At 52.0% G+C, this 24,168-nt stretch overlaps 1 protein-coding gene across 1 annotated transcript in view; it reads left to right on the forward strand.

The window, feature by feature from the left end:
* Window positions 1-24,168, forward strand: part of DNAI1 (dynein axonemal intermediate chain 1) — a 310,319-nt gene that overhangs the window by 168,435 nt on the left and 117,716 nt on the right. Inside the window, exons 15-18 of the mRNA XM_060236614.1 lie at window positions 833-920; window positions 7,246-7,325; window positions 17,631-17,779; window positions 21,497-21,596. Coding sequence (XP_060092597.1) covers window positions 833-920; window positions 7,246-7,325; window positions 17,631-17,779; window positions 21,497-21,596 — 417 coding nt within the window. The remainder of the gene's footprint in view (window positions 1-832; window positions 921-7,245; window positions 7,326-17,630; window positions 17,780-21,496; window positions 21,597-24,168) is intronic.

Consider the following 24,168-nt stretch of genomic DNA (forward strand, 5'->3'; position numbering starts at 1 on the left):
CTAGATGGACCCTTCCTGGTCTGATCCAGCAAGGCTCTTCTTATGTTCTTCTCAGTGGAAGGCCTCGGCCTCTCTGCCCTCTTGTTGGCCCTCCAGAGGAACTGGCTGGCCACTGTGTGAGATGGGAGGCTGGACTAGATGGGCCCTCTCTGGTCTGATCCAGCAGGGCTCTTCTGGTGTTCTTCTCAGGGGAAGGCCTCAGCCTCTCTGCCCTGTTGCTGGCCCTCCAGAGGAACTGGCTGGCCACTGTGAGACAGGAGGCTGGACTAGATGAACACTCCCTGGTCTGAACCAGCAGGGCTCTTCTGATGCTCTTCCCAGGGGAAGGCCTCAGCCTCTCTGCCCTGTTGTTGGCTCTCCAGAGGAACTAGCTGGCCACTGTGTGAGACAGGAGGCTGGACTAGATGGGCCCTCCCTGGTTTGATCCATCAGAGCTCTTCTGATGTTCTTATGCAGAGGTCAATGGGTGCATTTGTTTCAATGCATAACGGGTTGCAAGAACATATGTTCTGCCACAGAAGTATGAATTGTGCAGCTGTTGTAAACACGGGCTCCCTGATCGCCGCACCCTCAATCAGAGACGCACACGTTCCCATTGTTGTGCGAGACAAAAGAGCGCACAAAGGGGCCCTCAGTTGCCACAGCACAGAGCCACGAGCGACGCAGATGCGCCTCGAACAGGGCATGACAGAGCGTGGTGCGGCCCTCATTAAGACCCGGCTCCCGCAAGCCGGCAGCTGCTGCCGTGAAACATTCAGCAGGCAGAGCCCTCCTTCGGCTTCATCGTCCCTTAACCAATTGTGACAGCAATTATTTTGATCTTTCCCTGCAGAACGAGCTGGTCCACACAGACATCATAAAGCTGCTGGTCGAAGGGACGACGGTGGAAGGGCCAGAGGGGCTGCAGCTACAGACCATCGGTATGGGACAAACCGCTCAGCACCGCTTGGGTTCCTGACGCGCGAGGCTGCTGACACGGGGGGTTGCTAGGGTTGCCAGTCTCCAGGTGGGCCCTGGAGTCCTCCCGGAATTACTACTGAGCTCCAATTCAGTTCCTCTGGAGCAGGGGTGGGCAAACTTGCTTAATGTAACAGCCATACAAAATAAATGTCAGATGTTTGAGAGCTGCAAGACATGGATGTCAGATGTTTGAAAGCCGGGAGGGAGGGCTGTCTTCTAGAGGATGGTGTGGACTTGTTTTCTGTGGCCTCGGAAAGTAGGACCAGAACCAATGGGTTGAAATTAAATCAAAAGAGTGTCTGGCTCAACATTAGGAAGAACTCCCTGACCTTTAGAGCGATTCCTCAGTGGAACAGGCTTCCTCCTTGGGAGGTTGTGGGCTCTCCTTCCTTGGAGGTTTTTCAACAGAGGCTAGATGACCATCTGACAGCAATGAAGATCCTGTGAATTTAGGGGGAAGTTTGTGAGTTTCCTGCATTGTGCAGGGGGCTGGACTAGATGACCCTAGAGGTCCCTTCCAGCTCTATGATTCTATGAACTTCCTGACATTAGAGCAGTTCCTCAGTGGAACAGGCTTCCTTCTTGGGAGGTCCTGACATTAGAGCAGTTCCTCAGTGGAACAGGCTTCCTCCTTGGGAGGTGGAGAGCAGTCAGGCCTCATCGATCTGTTTTGCCTGTTTGGTGTGGTGGTGAAGTGCCCGGACTCTTATCTGGGAGAACCGGGTTTGATTCCCCACTCCTCCCCTTGCAGCTGATGGAATGGCCTTGGGTCAGCCATAGCCCTCATATTGTCCTTGAAAGGGCAGCTGCTATGAGAGCCAGTTTGGTGTAGTGGTTAAGTGTGCGGACTCTTACCTGGGAGAACCGGGTTTGATTCCCCACTCCTCCACGTGCGCCTGCTGGAATGGCCTTGGGTCAGCCATAGCCCTCATATTGTCCTTGAAAGGGCAGCTTCTGTGAGAGCCAGTTTGGTGTAGTGGTGAAGTGTGCGGACTCTTATATGGGAGAACTGGGTTTGATTCCCCACTCCTCCCCTTGCAGCTGCTGGAATGGCCTTGGGTCAGCCATAGCCCTCACATTGTCCTTGAATGGGCAGCTTCTGTGAGAGCCAGTTTGGTATAGTGGTGAAGTGTGCGGACTCTTATCTGGGAGACCTGGGTTTGATTCCCCACTCCTCCACTTGCACCTGCTGGAATGGCCTTGGGTCAGCTATAGCTCTGACAGATTTTGTCCTTGAAATAATAATAATAATAATAATAATAATAAATTTATTCTTATATCCTGCCCTCCCCCGCCGAAAGGGCAACTGCTGTGAGACTCTCTCAGCCCCACCCACCTCACTGGGTGTCTGTTGTGTGTGTTGGGGGAAAGGTAAAGGAGAATGTAAGCCTCTCTGAGTCTCTGCTTCGGAGAGAAGGGCGTGGTATAAATCTGCAGTCTTCTTCTTCTTTAGAATCATAGAATCGTAGAGTTGGAAGGGACCTCCAGGATCATCTAATCCAACCCCCTGCACAATGCAAGGAATTCACAAATACCTGCCCCTAAATTCACAGGATGGTGCTAGGGTTTCACTTCATTTCACATTTTTGTTTCACTTTTTAAGAATGGTCTGTTGTGAGTCCTCCTTATCGAAATGCCTGTTCAAGGAACTGGAGAAAAAGTGGATTTATTGTAGGTCTCCCCTGATGTGAATGAAAGGCTGCTGGCCCCCAGGTGGCATCACAGGAAATACAAACAAACAAACACTGTGATACGCTGGCTGCTGTGTTTAGTAAAACTTTTAAAAGAGTCATATAAATCTTTTTTACACATTATAAAGAAGTCCAACTTTACAGTGTTACAAAGAAAAGCACCTGGACATAGGCTCATTTCATCAAAACTTTTCCTCTGGAGTTTTCCTGTTTTCTTCAAGGTTCTCAGCCTCTTGTTACAATTCAGGGTTCATATTGCAAGCAATCCAGGCCTTAACGTCTTCCCTGATCCGATGCAAAAGCCTTCTGGATTTGGCTGGTCAAAATGCTCTCTGCAGACCTCTTGGTGGTGTGTGGACTCTTATCTGGGAGAACCGGGTTTGATTCCCCACTCCTCCACTTGCACCTGCTGGAATGGCCTCGGGTCAGCCATAGCTCTGGCAGAGGTTGTCCTTGAAAGGGCAGCTGCTGTGAGAGCCCTCTCCAGCCCCACCTACCTCGCAGGGTGTCTGTTGTGGGGGAGGAAGATAAAGGAGATTGTGAGCCACTCTGAGACTCTTCGGAGTGGAGGGCGGGATATAAATCTAATATCTTCTTCTTCTTCTTCTTCTTTTAAAATTTATCATCCGCTCAATACCACTTAAGTGTTTATATGAGGAACAAGCTAGTCTCGAACCTCTTCTCTGATTAGAGCCAGTTTAGTGTAGTGGTTAAGTGCGCAAACTCTTATCTGGGAGAACCGAGTTTGATTCCCCACTCCTCCACTTGCAGCTGCTGGAATGGCCTTGGGTCAGCCATAGCTCTTGCAGAGCTGTCCTTGAAAAGGCAGTTTCTGTCAGAGCTCTCGCAGTCCCACCCACCTCACAGGGTGTCTGTTGCGGGGGAAGAAGATACAGGAGATTGTAAACCACTCTGAGATTCTGATTCAGAGACAGGGAAAGGAAAAGGAAAGGTCCCCTGTCGTTTCCGACTCTAGGGTGACGTTGCTTTTACAATGTTTTCACAGCAGACTTTTTACGGGGTGGTTTGCCATTGCCTTCCCCAATCATCGACACTTTCCCCACCAGCAAGCTGGGTACTCATTTTACCGACCTTGGAAGGATAGAGTCAACCTTGAGCTGGCTACCTGAAAAGCCAGCTTCCACTGGGGATCGAACTCAGGTCGGGAGCAGAGGGCTCCGACTGCAGTACCGCAGCTTTAACACTCTGTGCCACGGGGCCGTTTCAGAGACAAGGGTGGAGTATAAATCTGTAGTTGTCTTCTTCTTCTTCAGCCTTCTGAATTGGACTGGCAAAATGCTCTCAATGTTATGTTCACATTAGGAGCAAGCCCTGCCGTTTAGCTGGGGCTCAGAGGTAGAACATCAGTTGTACATGCAGAAGGTCCCAGGTTCAGTCCCCGGCATCTGCAGTTAAAAGAACCGGGAAGGAGGTGATATGAAAGACCTCTGCCTGAGACCCTGCAAAGCAGCTACCAGCCAGAGTAGACAACACTCACCTTGATGGGTAATGCTCTGATTGAGTGTAAGGTAGGGTTGCCTAGACTAATTCAAGAAATTTCTGGGAACTTTGGGAATGGAGCCAGTAGACATTGGGGGTGGAGCCAGGAGCAAGGGTGTGACAAGCATCATTGAACTCCAAAGGGAGTTCTGGCCATTGCATTTAAAGGGACCTCACACCTTTTTAAATGCCTTCCTTCCATAGGAAATAAGGAAGGATAGAGGCACCTTCTTCTGAGGGTCATAGAATTGGACCTCCTGGTCCAAACATTTTGAAACCTGGGCGGTATTTTGGGGAGAGCCACTGGATGCTATATTGAAATTTCGGTGCTTCTACCTCAAAAAAACAGCCCCCACAGAGCTCAAATACCCACGGATCAATTCTCTATGATTTCCTATGGGAATAAGTCTCCATAAGGAATAATAGGGTTCCCAGCAGACATTTCCTTCCCCTCCCCCTGCTTTCTGATGGCCCTGAATCAGGGGGAGGGCCAAACTGGGAGGTCCCCTGCCCCCACCTGTGGATTGGTAGCCCTAGTGTAAGGCATCTCCACATGTCTTCATGAATTTATTCGGGGGGGGCCTCCCTTCAACAACAGTTCAGAGGGCTCTTTACCCAGGTTGTGGCCAGTTAATTAGCTGGGATTAGCAGGTTGAAGAATACATGCTTTTGAGCTGTGGTGCTGGAGAAGACTCTTGAGAGTCCCTTGGACTGCAAGAAGAGTCCTAAGGGAAATCAACCCAGACTCTCCCCTGGAAGGTCAGATGCTGAAGCTGAAGGTCAAAGACTTTGACCACCAAATGAGAAGGGAGCACTCCCTGGAGAAGACTCTTGAGAGTCCCTTGGACTGCAAGAAGATCCAGTCAGTCAATCCTAAGGGAAATCAACCCAGACTGTTCCCTGGAAGGTCAGATGCTGAAGCTGAAGCTCAGCTACTTTGGCCACCCAATGAGAAGGGAGCACTCCCTGGAGAAGACTCTTGAGAGTCCCTTGGACTGCAAAAGATCCAATCAGTCAGTCCTAAGGGAAATCAACCCAGACTGTTCCCTGGAAGGTCAGATGCTGAAGCTGAAGCTCAACTACTTTGGCCACCCAATGAGAAGGGAGCACTCCCTGGAGAAGACTCTTGAGAGTCCCTTGGACTGCAAGAAGATCCAGTCAGTCAGTCCTAAGGGAAATCAACCCAGACTGTTCCCTGGAAGGTCAGATGCTGAAGCTGAAGCTCAACTACTTTGGCCACCCAATGAGAAGGGAGCACTCCCTGGAGAAGACTCTTGAGAGTCCCTTGGACTGCAAGAAGATCCAGTCAGTCAGTCCTAAGGGAAATCAACCCAGACTGTTCCCTGGAAGGTCAGATGCTGAAGCTGAAGCTCAACTACTTTGGCCACCCAATGAGAAGGGAGCACTCCCTGGAGAAGACTCTTGAGAGTCCCTTGGACTGCAAGAAGATCCAGTCAGTCAGTCCTAAGGGAAATCAACCCAGACTGTTCCCTGGAAGGTCAGATGCTGAAGCTGAAGCTCAACTACTTTGGCCACCCAATGAGAAGGGAGCACTCCCTGGAGAAGACTCTTGAGAGTCCCTTGGACTGCAAGAAGATCCAGTCAGTCAGTCCTAAGGGAAATCAACCCAGACTGTTCCCTGGAAGGTCAGATGCTGAAGCTGAAGCTCAACTACTTTGGCCACGAAATGAGAAGGGAGCACTCCCTGGAGAAGACTCTTGAGAGTCCCTTGGACTGCAAGAAGATCCAGTCAGTCAGTCCTAAGGGAAATCAACCCAGACTGTTCCCTGGAAGGTCAGATGCTGAAGCTGAAGCTCAACTACTTTGGCCACCCAATGAGAAGGGAGCACTCCCTGGAGAAGACTCTTGAGAGTCCCTTGGACTGCAAAAGATCCAATCAGTCAGTCCTAAGGGAAATCAACCCAGACTGTTCCCTGGAAGGTTAGATGCTGAAGCTGAAGGTCAAATACTTTGGCCACCAAATGAGAAGGGAGCACTCACTGGAGAAGACTCTTGAGAGTCCCTTGGACTGCAAGAAGATCAAATCAGTCAGTTTGAAGGAAGATCAACCCTGACTGTTCCCTGGAAGGTCAGATGCTGAAGCTGAAGCTCAAATACTTTGGCCACGAAATGAGAAGGGAGCACTCCCTGGAGAAGACCCTGATGCCGGGAAAGACAGAAGGCAAAAGAAGAAGGGGATGGCAAAAGATGAGATGGCTGGACAGCATTACTGATGTAACAAACATGAATTTGAGCAGACTTCGGAGGATGGTGGAAGACAGGAGAGCCTGGCATGTCTTGGTCCATGGGGTCGCAGAGTCAGACTGGACTGTGTGACTGAACAACAAAAAAAGCGGGTTGAACCTACTTAGAGACCCCAGAAGGAAGACGGAATGGAACCCCTGAACATTTGGCGGAAGCACGCCCCAGAAGATTTAAAAGGCAAATGTAATTCTGGGCTGTATCAACAGAAGTCTAGTGTCCAGATCACGTGAAGTGATGGTATCATATTACTCTGCTCTGGGAAGACCTCACCTGGAATATTATGTTCAGTTTTGAGCACCACATTTTAAGAAGGGTATAGACAAGCTGGAACGGGTCCAGAGGAGGGCGACAAAGATGGTGAGGGGTCTGGAGACAAAGTCCTAAGGAGAAAAGTTGAAGGAGCTGGGGATGTTTAACCTGGAGAGAGGCGGCTGAGAGGTGATAGGATCACCATCTTCAAGTACTTGAAGGGCTATCATATAGAGGATGGTGTGGGATTGTTTTCTGTGGCCCCAGAAGGTAGGACCAGAACCAATGGGTTGAAATTAAAGCAAAAGAGGCTCCGTCTCAACATTAGGAAGAACTTCCTGACCGTGAGAGCGGTTCCTCAGTGGAACAGGCTTCCTCCTCGGGAGGCGGTGGGCTCTCCTTCCTTGGAGGTTTTTCAACAGAGGCTAGATGGCCATCTGACAGCAATGAAGATCCTGTGAATTTAGGGGGGGGTGTTTGTGCAGGGGGTTGGACTAGATGACCCTGGAGGTCTCTTCCAATGCTAGGATTCTATGATGCCAACTGGCTCTGCCTCATGTCTGCCTCTTTCCTAAAACAGGCTGTGGGACTTCATTTGACTTTCACAAGAAGATCGATTATCTGTTTCTGGTGGGGACCGAGGAAGGCAAAATCTACAAGGTAAGGGCTTTCCTGCCGTGGGTTTCTTCCTTTCCTCCACAGGAAGGCTGCTTGGTCCGTATGTGGATCTCATGGTTTGCAAAAAGCGGCTTTTGCAAGCAGAAGAAAATATTTTAAATGAGCAGAATGTGTGCAGGTGACTATCAGCATGTCTGGGAAAGGTTCCCCCCACCCCCCAAGGTCAACCGGACAGAGGGTTGCAAATCCAATTCAAGAAATATCTGGGAACTTTGGGGGTGGAGCCAGGAGCAAATGTGTGACGTGTGTAATTGAACTCCAAAGGGAGTTCTGCCAACACGTTTTAAGGGACCGCACACCGTGTAAATAACTCTCCCCATTGGAAATAATGGAGGATAGGGGCACCTTCTTTTGCGGCTCATAGAACTGGACCCCCCCGGTCCAATCTTTTTGAAACTTTGAGGGTGTTTTGAGGAGAGGCACTGCACATACTCACTCTCTCTCTCTCTCACGCACACAGACATTTTAAATAGTGCAAAATAAACGAACAGAATAAGAGCCCTGCAGGATCTGGCCAGTGATCCATCCGGTCCAGCATCCCATCTTACCCAGTGACCAACCAGTTCCTCTGGAGGGCCAACAACAGGGCAGAGAGGCCGAGGCCTTCCCCTGAGAAGAACATCCCCTGAGTAGAACATCAGACCAGGGAGGGCCCATCTAGTCCATCATCCTGTCTCACCCGGGGCAAACCAGTTCCTCTAAAGGGCCAACAATAGGGCAGAGAGGCCGAGGTCTTCCCCTGAGAAGAGCATCGGAAGAGCACTGCTGGATCAGACCAGGGATCCATCTAGTCCAGCCTCCTGTCTCACACAGTGGCCAACCAGTTCCTCAGGAGGGCCAACAACAGGGCAGAGCGGCTGAGGCCTTCATAAGAACATCAGAAGAGCCCTGCTGGATCATACTAGTGAGGGTCCATCTAGTCCAGCCTCCTGTCTCACACAGCGGCCAACCAGTTCCTCTGGAGTGCCAACAACAGGGCAGAGAGGCTGAGGCCTTCCCCTGAGAAGAACATCAGAAGAGCCCTGCTGGGTCAGACCAGTGAGGGTCCATCTAGCCCAGCCTCCTGTCTCACACAGTGGCCAATCAGTTCCTCTGGAGGGACAATAACAGGGCAGAGAGGGCGATGCCTTCCCCTGAGAAGAACATCAGAAGAGCCCTGCTGGGTCAGACCACGGAGGGTCCATCTAATCCAGCCTCCTGTCTCACACAGCGGCCAACCAGTTCCTCTGGAGCGCCAACAGCAGGGCAGAGAGGCCGAGGCCTTCCCCTGAGAAGAACATCAGAAGAGCCCTGCTGGGTCAGACCAGGGAGGGTCCATCTAGTCCAGCCTCCTGTCTCACACAGCGGCCAACCAGTTCCTCTGGAGCGCCAACAGCAGGGCAGAGAGGCCGAGGCCTTCCCCTGAGAAGAACATCAGAAGAGCCCTGCTGGGTCAGACCACGGAGGTCCATCTAGTCCATCCTCCTGTCTCACACAGGGGCCAGCCAGTTCCTCTTGAGGGCCAGCAACAGGGCAGAGAGGCCAAGGCTGCCTTCTGGGATTCAGAGGCTGACTGCCTCTCAATGTGGAGGTTCCCTTCCATCGCCACTGCTCATAGCTATTGCTGGGCCTTCTCATAGCTATTGCTGGCTCCATGAATCTGTCTGATCCCCCTTTAAAGCCACCTACCTCCTGGAACAAAGTGGAAGAAGCCGGAAACTGACCATCTTCGCCCCACATTTTGCGGAGCTCCACACATCTGTGTCGGCTGCCTGCTAAACTGTGACTCAGGGATCCCCCCACCCCGCCTTCGAGGCCTCCCAACAGTCAACATGACAGAGGTGTTAATTTTTAGCAGCAAGAAGGCAGATACCAGGAAAAGCCTGGCTAACAGCATTTCGGGAACCGAGGAGCCATTATCTTAATTGCAGGCAGGCCGATCCTTTTGCCACAGAAAGATTGTTTCTGCATGAATGCCGATGTACAGTGCTAAATGAGCGCCTCTTGTCCAGCACATTTGAGCTACGACCAGTGTTCCCTCTAATAGCTAGTTTGGTGCAGTCGTTAAGTGTGCAGACTCTTATCTGGGAGAACCGGGTTTGATTCCCCACTCCTCCACTTGCACCTGCTAGAATAGCCTTGGGTCAGCCATAGCTCTCTCAGAGGTTGTCCTTAAAAGGGCAGCTGCTGTATAAGCTCTCTCAATCCCACCCACCTCACAGGATGCCTGTTGTGGGGGGCGGGGGGGGAAAGTAAAGGAGATTGTGACTGCTCTGAGACTCTGAGATTCAGAGTATAGGGCGGGATATAAATCCAATTTCTTCTTATTTTTCTTTTCGTTTTTCTCCTTCTCCTCCTCCTTCTTCTCTTTCTTCTCCTCCTCTTCCTCCTCCTCCTCCTCCTCCTCTTATTCCTCCTTCTTCTCCTCCTCCTCCTCCTCCTTCTCCTCCTCCTCCTCCTTCTTCTCCTTCTTCTTCTCCTCCTCTTCCTCCTTCTCCTTCTTCTACTCTTCCTTCTCCTCCTCCTCCTCCTTCTTCTTCTTCTTCTTCTTCTTCTCCTCCTTCTCCTCCTTCTTCTTCTCCTCCTCTTCCTCCTTCTCCTTCTCCTCCTCTTCCTCATTCTTCTCCTTCTTCTCCTCTTCCTCCTCCTCCTTCTTCTCCTCCTTCTCCTCCTCTTCCTCCTCCTTCTCCTCCTCCTCGTCCTCCTTCTTCTTCTCCTCCTTCTCCTTTTTTCTCCTCTTCCTCCTCCTCCTCTTTTTTCTTCTCCTTCTCTTTCTTCTTCTCCTCCTTCTCCTCTTCCTCCTCCTTCTCCTCCTTCTTCTTCTCTTTTTCCTCCTCCTCCTCCTTCCTCTTCCTCTGCAGCTTGGAGGGAACATTGGCTACAACTCAGTAAAAGCTCCTTCCGTGGCCATTGGGATCAGATCTTTAAAACAGGGACCAGGTCGCAGCATTTTGGAGGGCAAGGAGTCAGCACAGCCTCCCAGACGGCCCAGGCTAGTCGAATCTCATCAGATCTTGGAAGCTAAGCTGGGTCAGTGCTGGTTGGCCTTGGATGGGAGACCAGACCCTGAAGGAAGTCCAGTCAGCTGCGATTCGGCAGCAAAAATGTCTGCCTCTTCTGTGGCTTTGCATGACTGAGCCTGTCCCAGAGTTGAACTTGGCATTGTGCTGGAGACGTGTGATGATGTCTTGTGAAACGGTTCCACCCTAGGAGGCTGCAGTTGCCAGTCTCCAGGTGGGGGCAGGGGGATCAACGTTCCCTCTAAGCTACAGAGTCTTGTGAGCAAAAATCCTACTTTGTGAGCGACTGGCATGAAAGTCGTGAGGGGGGGGGAGGGAAATGTCTGCTGGGCACTTCATTATTCCCTATGGAGACTAATTCCAATACAGTATAATGAAGAATTGATCCATGGGTATCATGGGAGCTGGGTTTTTTTTTTTTAGGTAGGGGCACCAAAATTTTAGCATAGCATCTGATGCCTCTCCTCAAAACACCCGCCAAGTTTCAAAAGGATTGGACAAGGGAGTCCAATTCTGTGGGTCCCAAAAGAAGGTGCCTCTATCCTCCATTATTTCCAATGGAGGGAAGGCATTCAAAAGGTTTGTGGTCCCTTTAAATGTGACGGCCAGAACTTCCTCTGGAGTCCCACGATGCTTGTCACAGCCTTGGTCCTCACTCCACCCCTCAAAGTCTCCTGGCTCCGCCCCCGAAGTCCCCAGATCTTTCTTGAAGTGGACTTGGCAACCCTAACCGGTTCTGAAGAAAAACAGTTGTTCGGTCAAAGCTGTGCTCATGTTCCTCGGGGCTGCCTCCGTGGGAGAAGCGAGCGCCGTCTGCCAAATCAGACATCTTCCTTCCCCTGTGAAATTGCCTGCCTTCAGCTTCTCTCTCCCCAGCCCCAAAGGAAGAGAAATAGCGATCGCTGGCTTCAGGCCTCATTGCCCAGGATGAAGCTCTCTGCTCGAGGGACCCACGCCCAGCTATCTAATCAATTTCAGGGTCAGCCGTTCCAGCCTGTCAGGAGGAGTCCCGCCCCTCAACATTTATCCAGCCCCTGTGACATTAGAAGGCTGGAGGAGCCCCGTCCGTCAGCCGAAGTGCCACAATTGAGCATCCTCTCCCTTGGCGAGGAGAGCACTTTAGACTCTGCTGCAGCTGATGTAGCCAGTCCTCCTGGAGCTCACAGTGGGCCCTGCACTAAGAGCCCTGTAAGCTCTTGGAGGATTGGCTGCATCGGGGGGGGGCGTGGCCTAATATGCAGGGCTCTTTTTGTCGCAGGAACTCCTTTGCGTATTAGACCACACCTCCCTGATGTAGCCAGTCCTCCTGGAGCTCACGGTAGGCCCTGTAAGAAGAGCCCTGTAAGGAATTCTAGCAGGACCTCCTTTGCCTATTAGGCCACACCCTCCTGATGTAGCCAATCCTCCTGGAGCTTCCAGCAGGCCCTGTAAGAAGAGCCCTGTAAGGAATTCTAGCAGGACCTCCTTTGCCTATTAGGCCACACCCCCTGATGTAGCCAGTCCTACTGGAGCTTACAGCAGGCCCTGTGAGAAGAGCCCTGTAAGGAATTCTAGCAGGACCTCCTTTGCCTATTAGGCCACACACCCCTGATGTAGCCAATCCTCCTGGAGCTGACAGTAGGCCCTGTGAGAAGAGCCCTGTAAGGAATTCTAGCAGGACCACCTTTGCATATTAGGCCACACACCCCTCATGCAGCCAATCCTCCTGGAGCTTACAGCAGGCCCTGTGAGAAGAGCCCTGTAAGGAATTCTAGCAGGACCTCCTTTGCCTATTAGGTCACGCCCCCCTGATGTAGCCAATCCTCCTGGAGCTGACAGTAGGCCCTGTGAGAAGAGCCCTGTAAGGAATTCTAGCAGGACCTCCTTTGCCTATTAGGCCACAACCCCCTGATGTAGCCAGTCCTCCTGGAGCTCACGGTAGGCCCTGTACTAAGAACTCTGTAAGCTCTTGGAGGATTGGCTACTTCAGGGGTGTGTGGCCTAATATGCAAGGGAGTTCCTGCTACCCAAAAAGCCCTGGATTTAATCATGTCACTTTGGGGTGGCCAAGTGAGTCTGCTGGAGACTTTGCCACTCTGGAATATCTGGGAGAGAGGCTCATGTTGGGGCTGGCATGCTGAACGTTGGATCTGGGAGGTCTGTGTTCATCAGCTGCCCCATCAACAATTGTCGATCCCCTGATGGAGGGCACTAAATCTCTCTGCCTCACTTCCTTTGTCCAAGATACAAGCAGATTTGATTGCCTTTATTGTAAACTGAAACTCTAGATGGTCCTCGGAGGACAGGTCCATCAGGGAGGGACAGTGGCTCAGTGGTAGAGCATTTGCTTGGTAAGTGGAAGGTCCCAGGTTCAATCCCTGGCATCTCCATCTAAAAAGGGTCCAGGCAAATAGGTGTGAAAAACCTCAGCTTGAGACCCTGGAGAGCCATGAATGGGGCTGTGGCTCAGTGGTAGAGCATCTGCTTGGGAAGCAGAAGGTCCCAGGTTCAATCCCCGGCATCTCCAACTAAAAAGGGTCCAGGCAAGTAGGCGTGAATAACCTCAGCTTGAGACCCTGGAGAGCCATGAAGGTGGCTGTGGCTCAGTGGTAGAGCATCTGCTTGGTAAGCAGAAGTTCCCAGGTACAATCCTCGGTATCTCAACTAAAAAGGGTCCAGGCAAATAGGCGTGAATAACCTCAGCTTGAGACCCTGGAGAGCCATGAATGGGGCTGTGGCTCAGTGGTAGAGCATCTGCTTGGGAAGCAGAAGGTCCCAGGTTCAATCCCCGGCATCTCCATCTAAAAAGGGTCCAGGCAAGTAAGCGTGAAGAACCTCAGCTTGAGACCCTGGAGAGCCATGAATGGGGCTGTGGCTCAGTGGTAGAGTATCTGTTTGGTAAGCAGAAGGTCCCACGTTCAATCCCCGGCATCTCCAACTGAAAAGGGTCCAGGCAAAGAGGTGTGAAAAACCTCCGCTTGAGACCCTGGAGAGCCATGAATGGGGCTGTGGCTCAGTGGTAGAGCATCTGCTTGGTAAGCAGAAGGTCCCAGGTTCAATCCGCGGCATCTCCAACTAAAAAGGGTCCAGGCAAAGAGGTGTGAAGAACCTCCGCTTGAGACCCTGGAGAGCCATGAATGGGGCTGTAGCTCAGTGGTAGAGCATCTGCTTGGTAAGCAGAAGGTCCCACGTTCAATCCCCGGCATCTCCAACTAAAAAGGGTCCAGGCAAAGAGGTGTGAAGAACCTCCGCTTGAGACCCTGGAGAGCCATGAATGGGGCTGTGGCTCAGTGGTAGAGCATCTGCTTGGTAAGCAGAAGGTCCCAGGTTCAATCCGCGGCATCTCCAACTAAAAAGGATCAAGGCAAGTAGGCGTGAAGAACCTCCACTTGAGACCCTGGAGAGCCATGAATGGGGCTGTGGCTCAGTGGTAGAGCATCTGCTTGGGAAGCAGAAGGTCCCAGATTCAATCCCCGGCATCTCCATCTAAAAAGGGTCCAGGCAAGTAAGCGTGAAGAACCTCAGCTTGAGACCCTGGAGAGCCATGAATGGGGCTGTGGCTCAGTGGTAGAGCATCTGTTTGGTAAGCAGAAGGTCCCACGTTCAATCCCCGGCATCTCCAACTAAAAAGGGTCCAGGCAAAGAGGTGTGAAAAACCTCAGCTTGAGACCCTGGAGAGCCATGAATGGGGCTGTGGCTCACTGGTAGAGCATCTGCTTGGTAAGCAGAAGGTCCCAGGTTCAATCCGCGGCATCTCCAACTAAAAAGGGTCCAGGCAAAGAGGTGTGAAGAACCTCCGCTTGAGACCCTGGAGAGCCATGAATGGGGCTGTGGCTCAGTGGTAGAGCATCTGCTTGGTAAGCAGAACGTCCCACGTTCAATCCCCAGCATGTCCAACTAAAAAGGGTCCAGGCAAAGAGGTGTGAAGAACCTCCGCTTGAGACCCTGGAGAGCCATGAATGGGGCTGTGGCTCAGTGGTAGAGCATCTGCTTGGTTAGCAGAAGGTCCCAGGTTCAATCCGCGGCATCTCCAACTAAAAAGGATCAAGGCAAGTAGGCGTGAAGAACCTCCACTTGAGACCCTGGAGAGCCATGAATGGGGCTGTGGCTCAGTGGTAGAGCATCTGCTTGGGAAGCAGAAGGTCCCAGGTTCAATCCCCGGCATCTCCATCTAAAAAGGGTCCAGGCAAGTAAGCGTGAAGAACCTCAGCTTGAGACCCTGGAGAGCCATGAATGAGGCTGTGGCTCAGTGGTAGAGCATCTGTTTGGTAAGCAGAAGGTCCCACGTTCAATCCCCGGCATCTCCAACTAAAAAGGGTCCAGGCAAAGAGGTGTGAAAAACCTCAGCTTGAGACCCTGGAGAGCCATGAATGGGGCTGTGGCTCAGTGGTAGAGCATCTGCTTGGTAAGCAGAAGGTCCCAGGTTCAATCCGCGGCATCTCCAACTAAAAAGGGTCCAGGCAAAGAGGTGTGAAGAACCTCCGCTTGAGACCCTGGAGAGCCATGAATGGGGCTGTGGCTCAGTGGTAGAGCATCTGCTTGGTAAGCAGAAGGTCCCACGTTCAATCCCCGGCATCTCCAACTAAAAAGGGTCCAGGCAAAGAGGTGTGAAGAACCTCCGCTTGAGACCCTGGAGAGCCATGAATGGGGCTGTGGCTCAGTGGTAGAGCATCTGCTTGGTAAGCAGAAGGTCCCAGGTTCAATCCGCGGCATCTCCAACTAAAAAGGATCAAGGCAAGTAGGCGTGAAGAACCTCCACTTGAGACCCTGGAGAGCCATGAATGGGGCTGTGGCTCAGTGGTAGAGCATCTGCTTGGTAAGCAGAAGGTCCCACGTTCAATCCCCGGCATCTCCAACTAAAAAGGGTCCAGGCAAAGAGGTGTGAAGAACCTCCGCTTGAGACCCTGGAGAGCCATGAATGGGGCTGTGGCTCAGTGGTAGAGCATCTGCTTGGTAAGCAGAAGGTCGCAGGTTCAATCCCCGGCATCTCCAACTAAAAAGGATCAAGGGAAGTAGGCGTGAAGAACCTCCACTTGAGACCCTGGAGAGCCATGAATGGGGCTGTGGCTCAGTGGTAGAGCATCTGCTTGGTAAGCAGAAGGTCCCAGGTTCAATCCGCGGCATCTCCAACTAAAAAGGATCAAGGCAAGTAGGCGTGAAGAACCTCAGCTTGAGACCCTGGAGAGCCATGAATGGGGCTGTGGCTCAGTGGTAGAGCATCTGCTTGGTAAGCAGAAGGTCGCAGGTTCAATCCCCGGCATCTCCAACTAAAAAGGGTCCAGGCAAAGAGGCGTGAAAAACCTTCGCTTGAGAGAGCTGGAAAACCCTGGAGAGCTGCTGCCAGTCTGAGTAGGCAAGACTGACTTTGAGGGACCAAAGAGGGTCTGATTCAATAGAAGGCAGCTTCATATGTTCATATGGGGTGGAAAGAGTGGGTTGAGGGAACTTTCCGTGACCTGGATGATCTCAGAAGCTGAACAGGGTTGACCTGGCTGGTGTTTGGATAGGAGACCACCGAGGAAGTCGAGGGTTGCTGTGCCGAGGCAGCCAATGGCAAACCACCTCTGTTCCTCTGCCCTGACTTGGACGGCCCAGGCTCACCTGATCTTTTTTGACCTCAGAAGCTAAGCAGGGTCATCCCTGGTTACTACTTAGATGGGAAACCAAGAAGGACATCCAGGGTTGCTACGCAGAGGCAGGCAACGGCCAACTGCCTCCGAATGCCTTTTGCCTCGAAAGCCCGCTCACCCTAAGTCAGCCGCGACTGGATGGTACTTCCCACCACGAATCCCAAGCATGAAGCCCAGTCCCAGCGATGGGATGTGGAACGACCGTGTAGTGTCAGGATTCCACACGGTGTGCTCCAACGGGGCATCGAGGAGAGGACGTCGTAGGTGGTGTAAAATCTCATCGCTATACCGAGGGGTAAGCAGCAGGGGCCAACTCTGAAGAAAGGTGTCACCACCAGGACCGGAGCCGTTGACACTTGCTGCTCCCTGGTCTTGGGGGGGGGGGGGGAGATACGTGAGTTTCTTGCATATGCAGGGGGTTGGACTACACCAGGGGTGGGGAACCTTTTTTCTGCCAAGGGCCATATGGATATTTATAACATCATTCGCGGGCCATAAAAAATTATCAACTTAAAAAAAACAGTGCTCCGCCAAGGGAAAACGATGCAGCAAAATTAATACAAATAATTGTTTTTCTATTTGAAGTCATGTGGGGAGAGCCTAATCTGGCACACACATGCGCACATACCAGACCCGCTGCCCTAGGCAAATGCATAAATCCAGGGGTTTTTTTGTAGAAAAAGCCCAGCAGGAACTCAGTCGCATATTAGACCACATCCCCTGATATTAGCATATTAGGTCACACCCTCATTAGCATATTAGGCCACACCCTCTGGGGTAATCAAGTGCAAACTGAACTGTGGCAGTAACTTTTCCAGGCCCTGCAGCAATTCTGGCCGGCCAGCCAGGCCCCAGGGAGGCTGCCGCACAGTACATCTGGGCCCTGTGATCTCTGCCTGGCCCTGGGGAGGCTGCTGCACAGCGCGGCTGGGCCCCACGATCCTTGCTGGCCAGCCAGGCCCCAGGGAGGCTGCCGCACAGTACATCTGGGCCCTGTGATCCCTGCCTGGCCCCGGGGAGGCTGCTGCACAGTGCGGCTGGGCCCCACGATCCTTGCTGGCCAGCCAGGCCCCAGGGAGGCTGCCGCACAGTACATCTGGGCCCTGTGATCCCTGCCTGGCCCTGGGGAGGCTGCTGCACAGTGCGGCTGGGCCCCACGATCCTTGCTGGCCAGCCAGGCCCCAGGGAGGCTGCCGCACAGTACATCTGGGCCCTGTGATCTCTGCCTGGCCCTGGGGAGGCTGCTGCACAGCGCGGCTGGGCCCCACGATCCTCACTGGCCAGCCAGGCCCCAGGGAGGCTGCTGCACAGTACATCTGGGCCCTGTGATCTCTGCCTGGCCCTGGGGAGGCTGCTGCACAGCGCGGCTGGGCCCCACGATCCTCTCTGGCCAGCCAGGCCCCAGGGAGGCTGCCGCACAGTACATCTGGGCCCTGTGATCTCTGCCTGGCCCTGGGGAGGCTGCTGCACAGCGCGGCTGGGCCCTATGATCCTCGCTGGCCAGCCAGGCCCCAGGGAGGTTGCCACATGGCTCGGTTCATTTCAGCCCAGCAATCCCTGAGGGCCCCACCGAGTGACCTCGAGGGCCGCATACGGCCCTCGGGACGGAGGTTCCGCACCCCTGGACTAGACAACCCCGGAGGTCCCTTCCAACTCTATCTTTCTGTGATTCTTTGCAGTGTTCCAAGTCCTACTCCAGCCAGTTCTTGGACATCTTCAATGCTCACCACATGGCAGTTGACGCCGTTAACTGGAACCCCTTCCATAGCAAGGTCTTTATTTCCTGCAGCTCAGACTGGACAGTGAAGATCTGGGACCACACCATCAAGTACGTCCAGCCGCCCCCGGCCTTCCTTGCGTGGGGAGTGGGAGGGAGCTTGAGGGTCAGGTGGTCTCCGAGCCCAGGGGCCAACCTTGGTTCTTCTTCAGGAGTGGTGGGAAAGCAGAGCCACCCCCTCTGAACCAGCCGTATCCACCAGGTCGTCTTAGGGTTGCCAGGTCCAATTCGAGAAAGATCTGGGGACTTTAGAGGTGGGGTCAGGAGAATTTGGGGGTAGAGCCACTGGCAACGTTGTGACAAGCACAGTTGGGCTCCAAAGGGAGTTCTGGCCGTCACATTTAAAGGGACCACACACAGTTTAAATGTCTTCCCTCCATTGGAAATAACGGATAGGGGCACCTTCTTTGGGGGCTCATACAATTGGACCCGCTAGTCCAATCTTTTTGAAACTTGGAGGATAGCTTGAGGAGAGGCAACGGATGCTATGCTCCGAATTTGGTGCCTCTATCTAAAAAAAATCCCCCCAAAACCCGTTCCCCCCCCACCCGAGCCCCAGATACCCGTGGATCAATTCACCATTATATCCTATGGGAATCAGTCTCCAGAGGGAATAATGGAGTGCCCAGCGGATGTTTCCCTCCCCCCCCCCGAAACTTTCTGATGATCCTGAAGTTGGGGGAGGGCCTCCAAACCGGGGGATCCCCTGCCCTCTCCTGGGGATTGGCAACCCTAGTTCATCTTCATCCAGAGGTGGACAAGTGGAAAAGAGCCAGAATCCAGGAGCGCTTTCAAGACTAACAACATTTGTGGCAGGGAAGGAGCTTTTGTGAGTCACTGCTCACTTCTTCAGATACCAAGTCTGTGACGAGGGAGACAGTTATATCCTTGGACTTTCTAAAGGCTTTTGACAAGATACATGTGAAGGTGGGCCCCCTGTGCAAACACCAGTCGTTTCCGACTCTGGGGTGACGTTGCTTTCACAACGTTTTCAGAGCAGACTTTTGACGGGGTGGTTTGCCATTGCCTTCCCCAGTCATCTACACTTTTCCCCCAGCGAGCTGGGTACTCATTTTACCCACCTCGGAAGGATGGAAGGCTGAGTCAACCTCAAGCTGGCTACCTGAACCCAGCTTCCACAGGGGATCGAACTCAGGTCGTGAGCAGAGCTTAGGACTGCAGGACTGCAGCTTTAACACTCTGCGCCACGGGGCTCTGGAACCGCTACATTTTATTGGGGCTCTTGTTTTAGGGTCTCCAGCTCAGCCCCGTCTCTGCTGGCCCTAAGGCCAAACTCCAGTTCCAATACATAACACTATACTTCCTACTTAAGTGACTGTGTTTTTATGTTCTGATAAGGTAAAGGTAGTCCCCTGTGCAAGCACCAGTCGTTTCCGACTCTGGGGTGACGTTGCTTTCACAACGTTTTCACGGCAGACTTTTTACGGGGTGGTTTGCCATTGCCTTCCCCAGTCATCTACACTCCCCCCCCCCCCCAGCAAGCTGACGTCAGAAGGATGGAAGGCTGAGTCAACCTCGAGCCAGCTACCGCTGGGATCGAACTCAGGTCGTGAGCAGAGGGCTCTGACTGCAGTACTGCAGCTTTACCACTCTGCGCCATGGGGCTCTTGCATGTTTATTTAGATCGTTTTTCTTCAGCCTCTCCTACCAGAAGTAGATTCCAACCTTCAAATCAAACACTAAACTTCCCCCAGTCCAAATAATAAGAGATGTGGGCCCATGGTATTGTCAGGCTTGTACTTCTGGTCCAGAACTGGTGTAGCTGCCCTGGCCTCATTGGCTCTGCCTGCAAAAAGCTGCTAATGGCTCCGAGGGAATTGCCTCTGGTGTGTGAATGTGCCCACTTCATCAACTTTCTAGCCCTGCTTCTTCTGTAAGCCTTACAGGGGTGTCAAACGTGTGGCCTGTGGGTCGGATGAGGCCCACAAGCAACTCACTGTCATCTGCTTCCTTCTTCCTCGCTCGTTTCCTTCTGCGTCACAGCTTGCTTTGTCACGCTTGGTCAGTTACGCTCCAGAGCAAAGCCTGTTTTCTCCACTGGCGGACCAGAACATGAAGCAACTTTTGTACAAAAGCTCGCAATGCCCAGTCATTTCATGTTTTCCTCTGTGTCTTAGGCTCAAGGCATTGACCATGAGGTTTCTGTAATGAATGTCAGTAAATCAAAAGTAGGTTTGCAGCTAACAGATTGACGCCTGAACAAACACCTGAACAGCATACTCAAGATTGCTACAGCACAGACAATGTTGATGCAGTAATTCAGAGCAAGTGCTGTCAGTTATCAGAGACTGTTAAACAAAATATTGCAAGCGTGCTAATCTTTCAAGCATGTTTTAAGTTTTTTTAAAAAAAATCTTTAATTGTGTTTGTGTCCTTTATAAAGTTTATATAAACTGGAGAGCCAGTTTGGTGTAGGGGCTAAGTGTTCAGACTCTTATCTGGGAGAACCAGGTTTGATTCCCCACTCCTCCACTTGCACCTGCTGGAATGGCCTTGGGTCAGCCATAGCCCTCACATTGTCCTTGAAAGGGCAGCTTCTGTGAGAGCCAGTTTGGTGTAGTGGTTAAGTGTGTGGACTCTTATCTGGGAGAACCGGGTTTGATTCCCCACTCCTCCACTTGCAGCTGCTGGAATGGCCTTGGGTCAGCCATAGCTCTGGCAGAGGTGGTCCTTGAAAGGGCAGCTGCTGTGAGAGCCCTCTCAGCCCCACCCACCTCACAGGGTGTCTGTTGTGGGGGAGGAAGGGAAAGGAGATTGTGAGCCGCTCTGAGACTCTTCAGCGGGAGGCCTTCTTCTCACAGTGATGCTGTCCGTAGGGTTGCCAATCTCCGGGTGGGGGCAGGGGATCTCTGGTTTGGAGGGCCTCCCCTCCCCCTTCAGGGTCATCAGAAAGCAGGGGGGTGGAATGTCTGCTGGGCACGCCATTATTCCCCGTGGAGATTGATTCCCAAAGTGTATAATGGATAATTGATCTGTGGTTATCTACGGCTCTTGGGGGAGGCTGTTTTTTTGAGGTTGAAGCAGCAAAATTTTTAGCACAGCATCCAGTGTTTCTCCTCAAAACACCCTTCATGTTTCAAAAGGATTGGACTAGAGAGCCAGTTTGGTGTAGTGGTTAAGTGCGTGGACTCTTACCTGAGAGAACCGGGTTTGATTCCCCACTCCTCCACTTGTACCTGCTGGAATGGCCTTCGGTCAGCCATAGCCCTCACATTGTCCTTGAAAGGGCAGCTTCTGTGAGAGCCCTCTCCAGCCCCACCCACCTCACAGGGTGTCTGTTGTGGGGGAGGAAGGGAAAGGAGATTGTGAGCCGCTCTGAGACTCTTCAGAGTGGAGGGCGGGATATAAATCCAATATCTTCATCTACCTCACAGGGTGTCTGTTGTGGGGGAGGAAGGGAAAGGAGATTGTGAGCCGCTCTGAGACTCTTCGGAGTGGAGGGCGGGATATAAATCCAATATCTTCATCATCTTCTTCTTCTTCTTCTTCTATATCTCCACTACCTGGCATTATATTTTATGACACATGTGGCCCGGCTCGACAAGATCTCATTTATGTCATTCTGGCCCTCATAACAAATGAGTTTGACACCCCTGTTTTAGATATTCTGGCTGCCCCGAACCCCTTCCCCGTTGTGCTGGCCTGCCTGTCCTAATGGCCCTACAGCTTGTTCTGCCCGGGAGTGGATTCTGCAAAGATGGATCCGTTTCTGCAAAACGCCAGCATCTGGTCTCTCTCTCTTTGCAGGACTCCCATGTTCATCTATGACCTGAACTCGGCTGTTGGCGATGTAGCTTGGGCTCCTTATTCTTCTACGGTCTTTGCTGCTGTAACCACTGACGGGAAGGTAAGACGGTGGAGGTGGAATCTGCTGGCCAGAACTGATGGAGGCAAGACTGCTCGGGTCTTGGAACAGGGAGACTGGAGTCAAGTCTTGTATGTTCCCCGTCTCTGTCTTCGAAAGCCAGTTTGGTGTAGTGGTTAAGTGTGTGGACTCTTATCTGGGAGAACCGGGTTTGATTCCCCATTCCTCCACTTGCACCTGCTGGAATGGCCTTGGGTCAGCCAGAGCTCTCGTAGGAGTTGTCCTTGAAAGGGCAGCTTCTGTCAGAGCTCTCTCAGCGCCACCTGCCTCACAGGGTGGGGGAGGAGGGTAAAAAAGATTGTGAGCCGCTCTGAGACTCTGAGATTCAGAGTGGAGGGCAGGATATAAATCTAATATCTTCTTCTTCTAAAAGCCTGAGAGAGGGGGGTGGGGTGGAGATATCCCCCACTGCCAGAGATCACTGGCCTTGATGGACAATATTTTGAGGGTTTTGAGAACCAGTTTGGTGTAGTGGTTAAGTGTGCGGACTCTTATCTGGGAGAACCGGATTTGATTCCCCACTCCTCCACTTGCACCTGCTGGAATGGCTTTGGGTCAGCCATAGCTCTGGCAGAGGTTGTCCTTGAAAGGGCAGCTTCTGGGAGAACCCTCTGAGCCCACCCACCTCACAGGGTGTCTGTTGTGAGGGAGAAAGATAAAGAAGATTGTGACTGCTCTGAGACTCTGAGATTCAGAGTATAGGGCAGGATATAAATCCAATCACTTCTTCTTCTTCTTCTTCTTCTTCTTCTTCTTCTTCTTCTTCTTCTTCTTCTTCTTCTTCTTCTTCCACCAGCTGGTGAAGACTTTTCTGTTTTGGTCGGCATGCCCAACAACGGTTGTCAGCCCTTCTTTCTGGCTTTGGCATTGTGTGTTTGTCTGTTTTGGGAAGTATTTTATATATCATTTTAAATGGTGTTTTAATGGCTTCACTTTCGCCACCTTGAGGAAACCTCTCCCCCCGCTCCAGCAATGGCTATTGGATCTTCTTTCTGGTTTTGGCATTGTGTGCTTACACGTTTGGGGAAGTATTTTTTTTTTTTTACTAGTTTCCATTTATAGCCCGCCCTTTCCCAAATGGGCTCTGGGCGGGTGACAGCAATCAATAATGCAAAATTAAAATCAAATACATATAATAAAACAATATACATACTAAAAGCAACATAATCTAAAAACAAACTCCCAGTTCTGCAGTTGGTGGTCTCAATTGCTCCTTCCATACATCCCCCAGCTGGTATAAGATAAATGGGTCAGCAGAGCCCCGTGGCGCAGAGTGGTAAAGCTGCGGAACTGCAGTCGAAGCTCTCTGCTCACAACCTGAGTTCGATCCCAGCGGAAGCTGGGTTCAGGTAGCCGGCTCCAGGTTGACTCAGCCTTGTTTTATTTTAAGAGGTCTTTTAAAAAAAACTTTAGAGCCCCGTGGCGCAGAGTGTTAAAGCTGCAGTACTGCAGTCCTAAGCTCTGCTCATGACCTGCGTTTGATCCCCGGCGGAAGCTGGGTTTTCAGGTAGCCGGCTCCAGTTTGACTCAGCCTTCCATCCTTCTGAGGTCGGTAAAATGAGTACCCAGCTTGCTGGGCGGGGGGGGGGGGGAAGTGTAGATGACTGGGGAAGGCAATGGCAAAGCACCCCATAGAAAAAGATCTGCCATGAAATTGTTGTGATGTGACGTCACCCCAGAGTTGGAAACGGCTGGTGCTTGCACAGGGGACTACCTTTACCTTTTTAGAGTTATATCATCAGGGTCCCTGCAGCAGGGAGGCCACAGAAGAATTAATTGTCCACCACCTTAGTTGAATGCCTGGTGGAACAGCTGTTTCTTGCAGACCCCGCAGAACTGCAACAGTCCCTGCAGGGCCGTAATCTCCAATTGGAGCTTGTTCCACCAGGTAGGGGCCAGGACAGAGAAGGCCCTGGCTCGGGTTGAGGCGAAGTGGACTTCTTTTGGGCCAGGGATTACCTGCAGATGTTGATCCGTGGAGCGTAAGGCTCTCCGGGGGAAAGAGTGAGAGATGAAATCACACTTTGCCTGAGTCTGTCGTCCATCTGCTGGAGTGGGAAGGGGCGGTTAAGGAGAAACTTCCCTCCCAGCCCTCATATCGGCCGAGTTCCTTTTCTCATGCCAGAGGTGCTGTGATAGTTCAGCCCCAGTTCTCACGCAGGGTGTCTGTCGTAGGGAGAGGAAGGGAAAGGAGGTTGTAAGCTGCTCTGAGGCTTCAAATGAAGGGTGGGGTATTAATCCAATCCTCTCCTCCTCCTTCTCCTCCTGCCTTCGGTGGGGAGGGCGGGTATATAAATTAAATAAATAAATGAATGCTGCTATATTAGATGCTGTGAGGAGCCCTGGTGTCTGTTCTAATCCACTTGCAGCTGATTGTAGACAATACAAAATTAATCTTCTGTGGATAGCTCTTGTGGTTCTTTGAAACTGCTGCTTCCTCTTTTTTAAAACTGCTGCTTCCTCCTTCCTCTCTTTTTTTTGCGTTACCGCTGTGCCCCGTGGCGCAGAGTGCTGAAGCTGCAGTACTGCAGTCGGAGCTCTCTGCTCACGACCT

This window comes from Heteronotia binoei, chromosome 4 (assembly GCF_032191835.1).
Source record: "Heteronotia binoei isolate CCM8104 ecotype False Entrance Well chromosome 4, APGP_CSIRO_Hbin_v1, whole genome shotgun sequence".
Taxonomy (NCBI): Eukaryota; Metazoa; Chordata; class Lepidosauria; order Squamata; family Gekkonidae; genus Heteronotia; species Heteronotia binoei.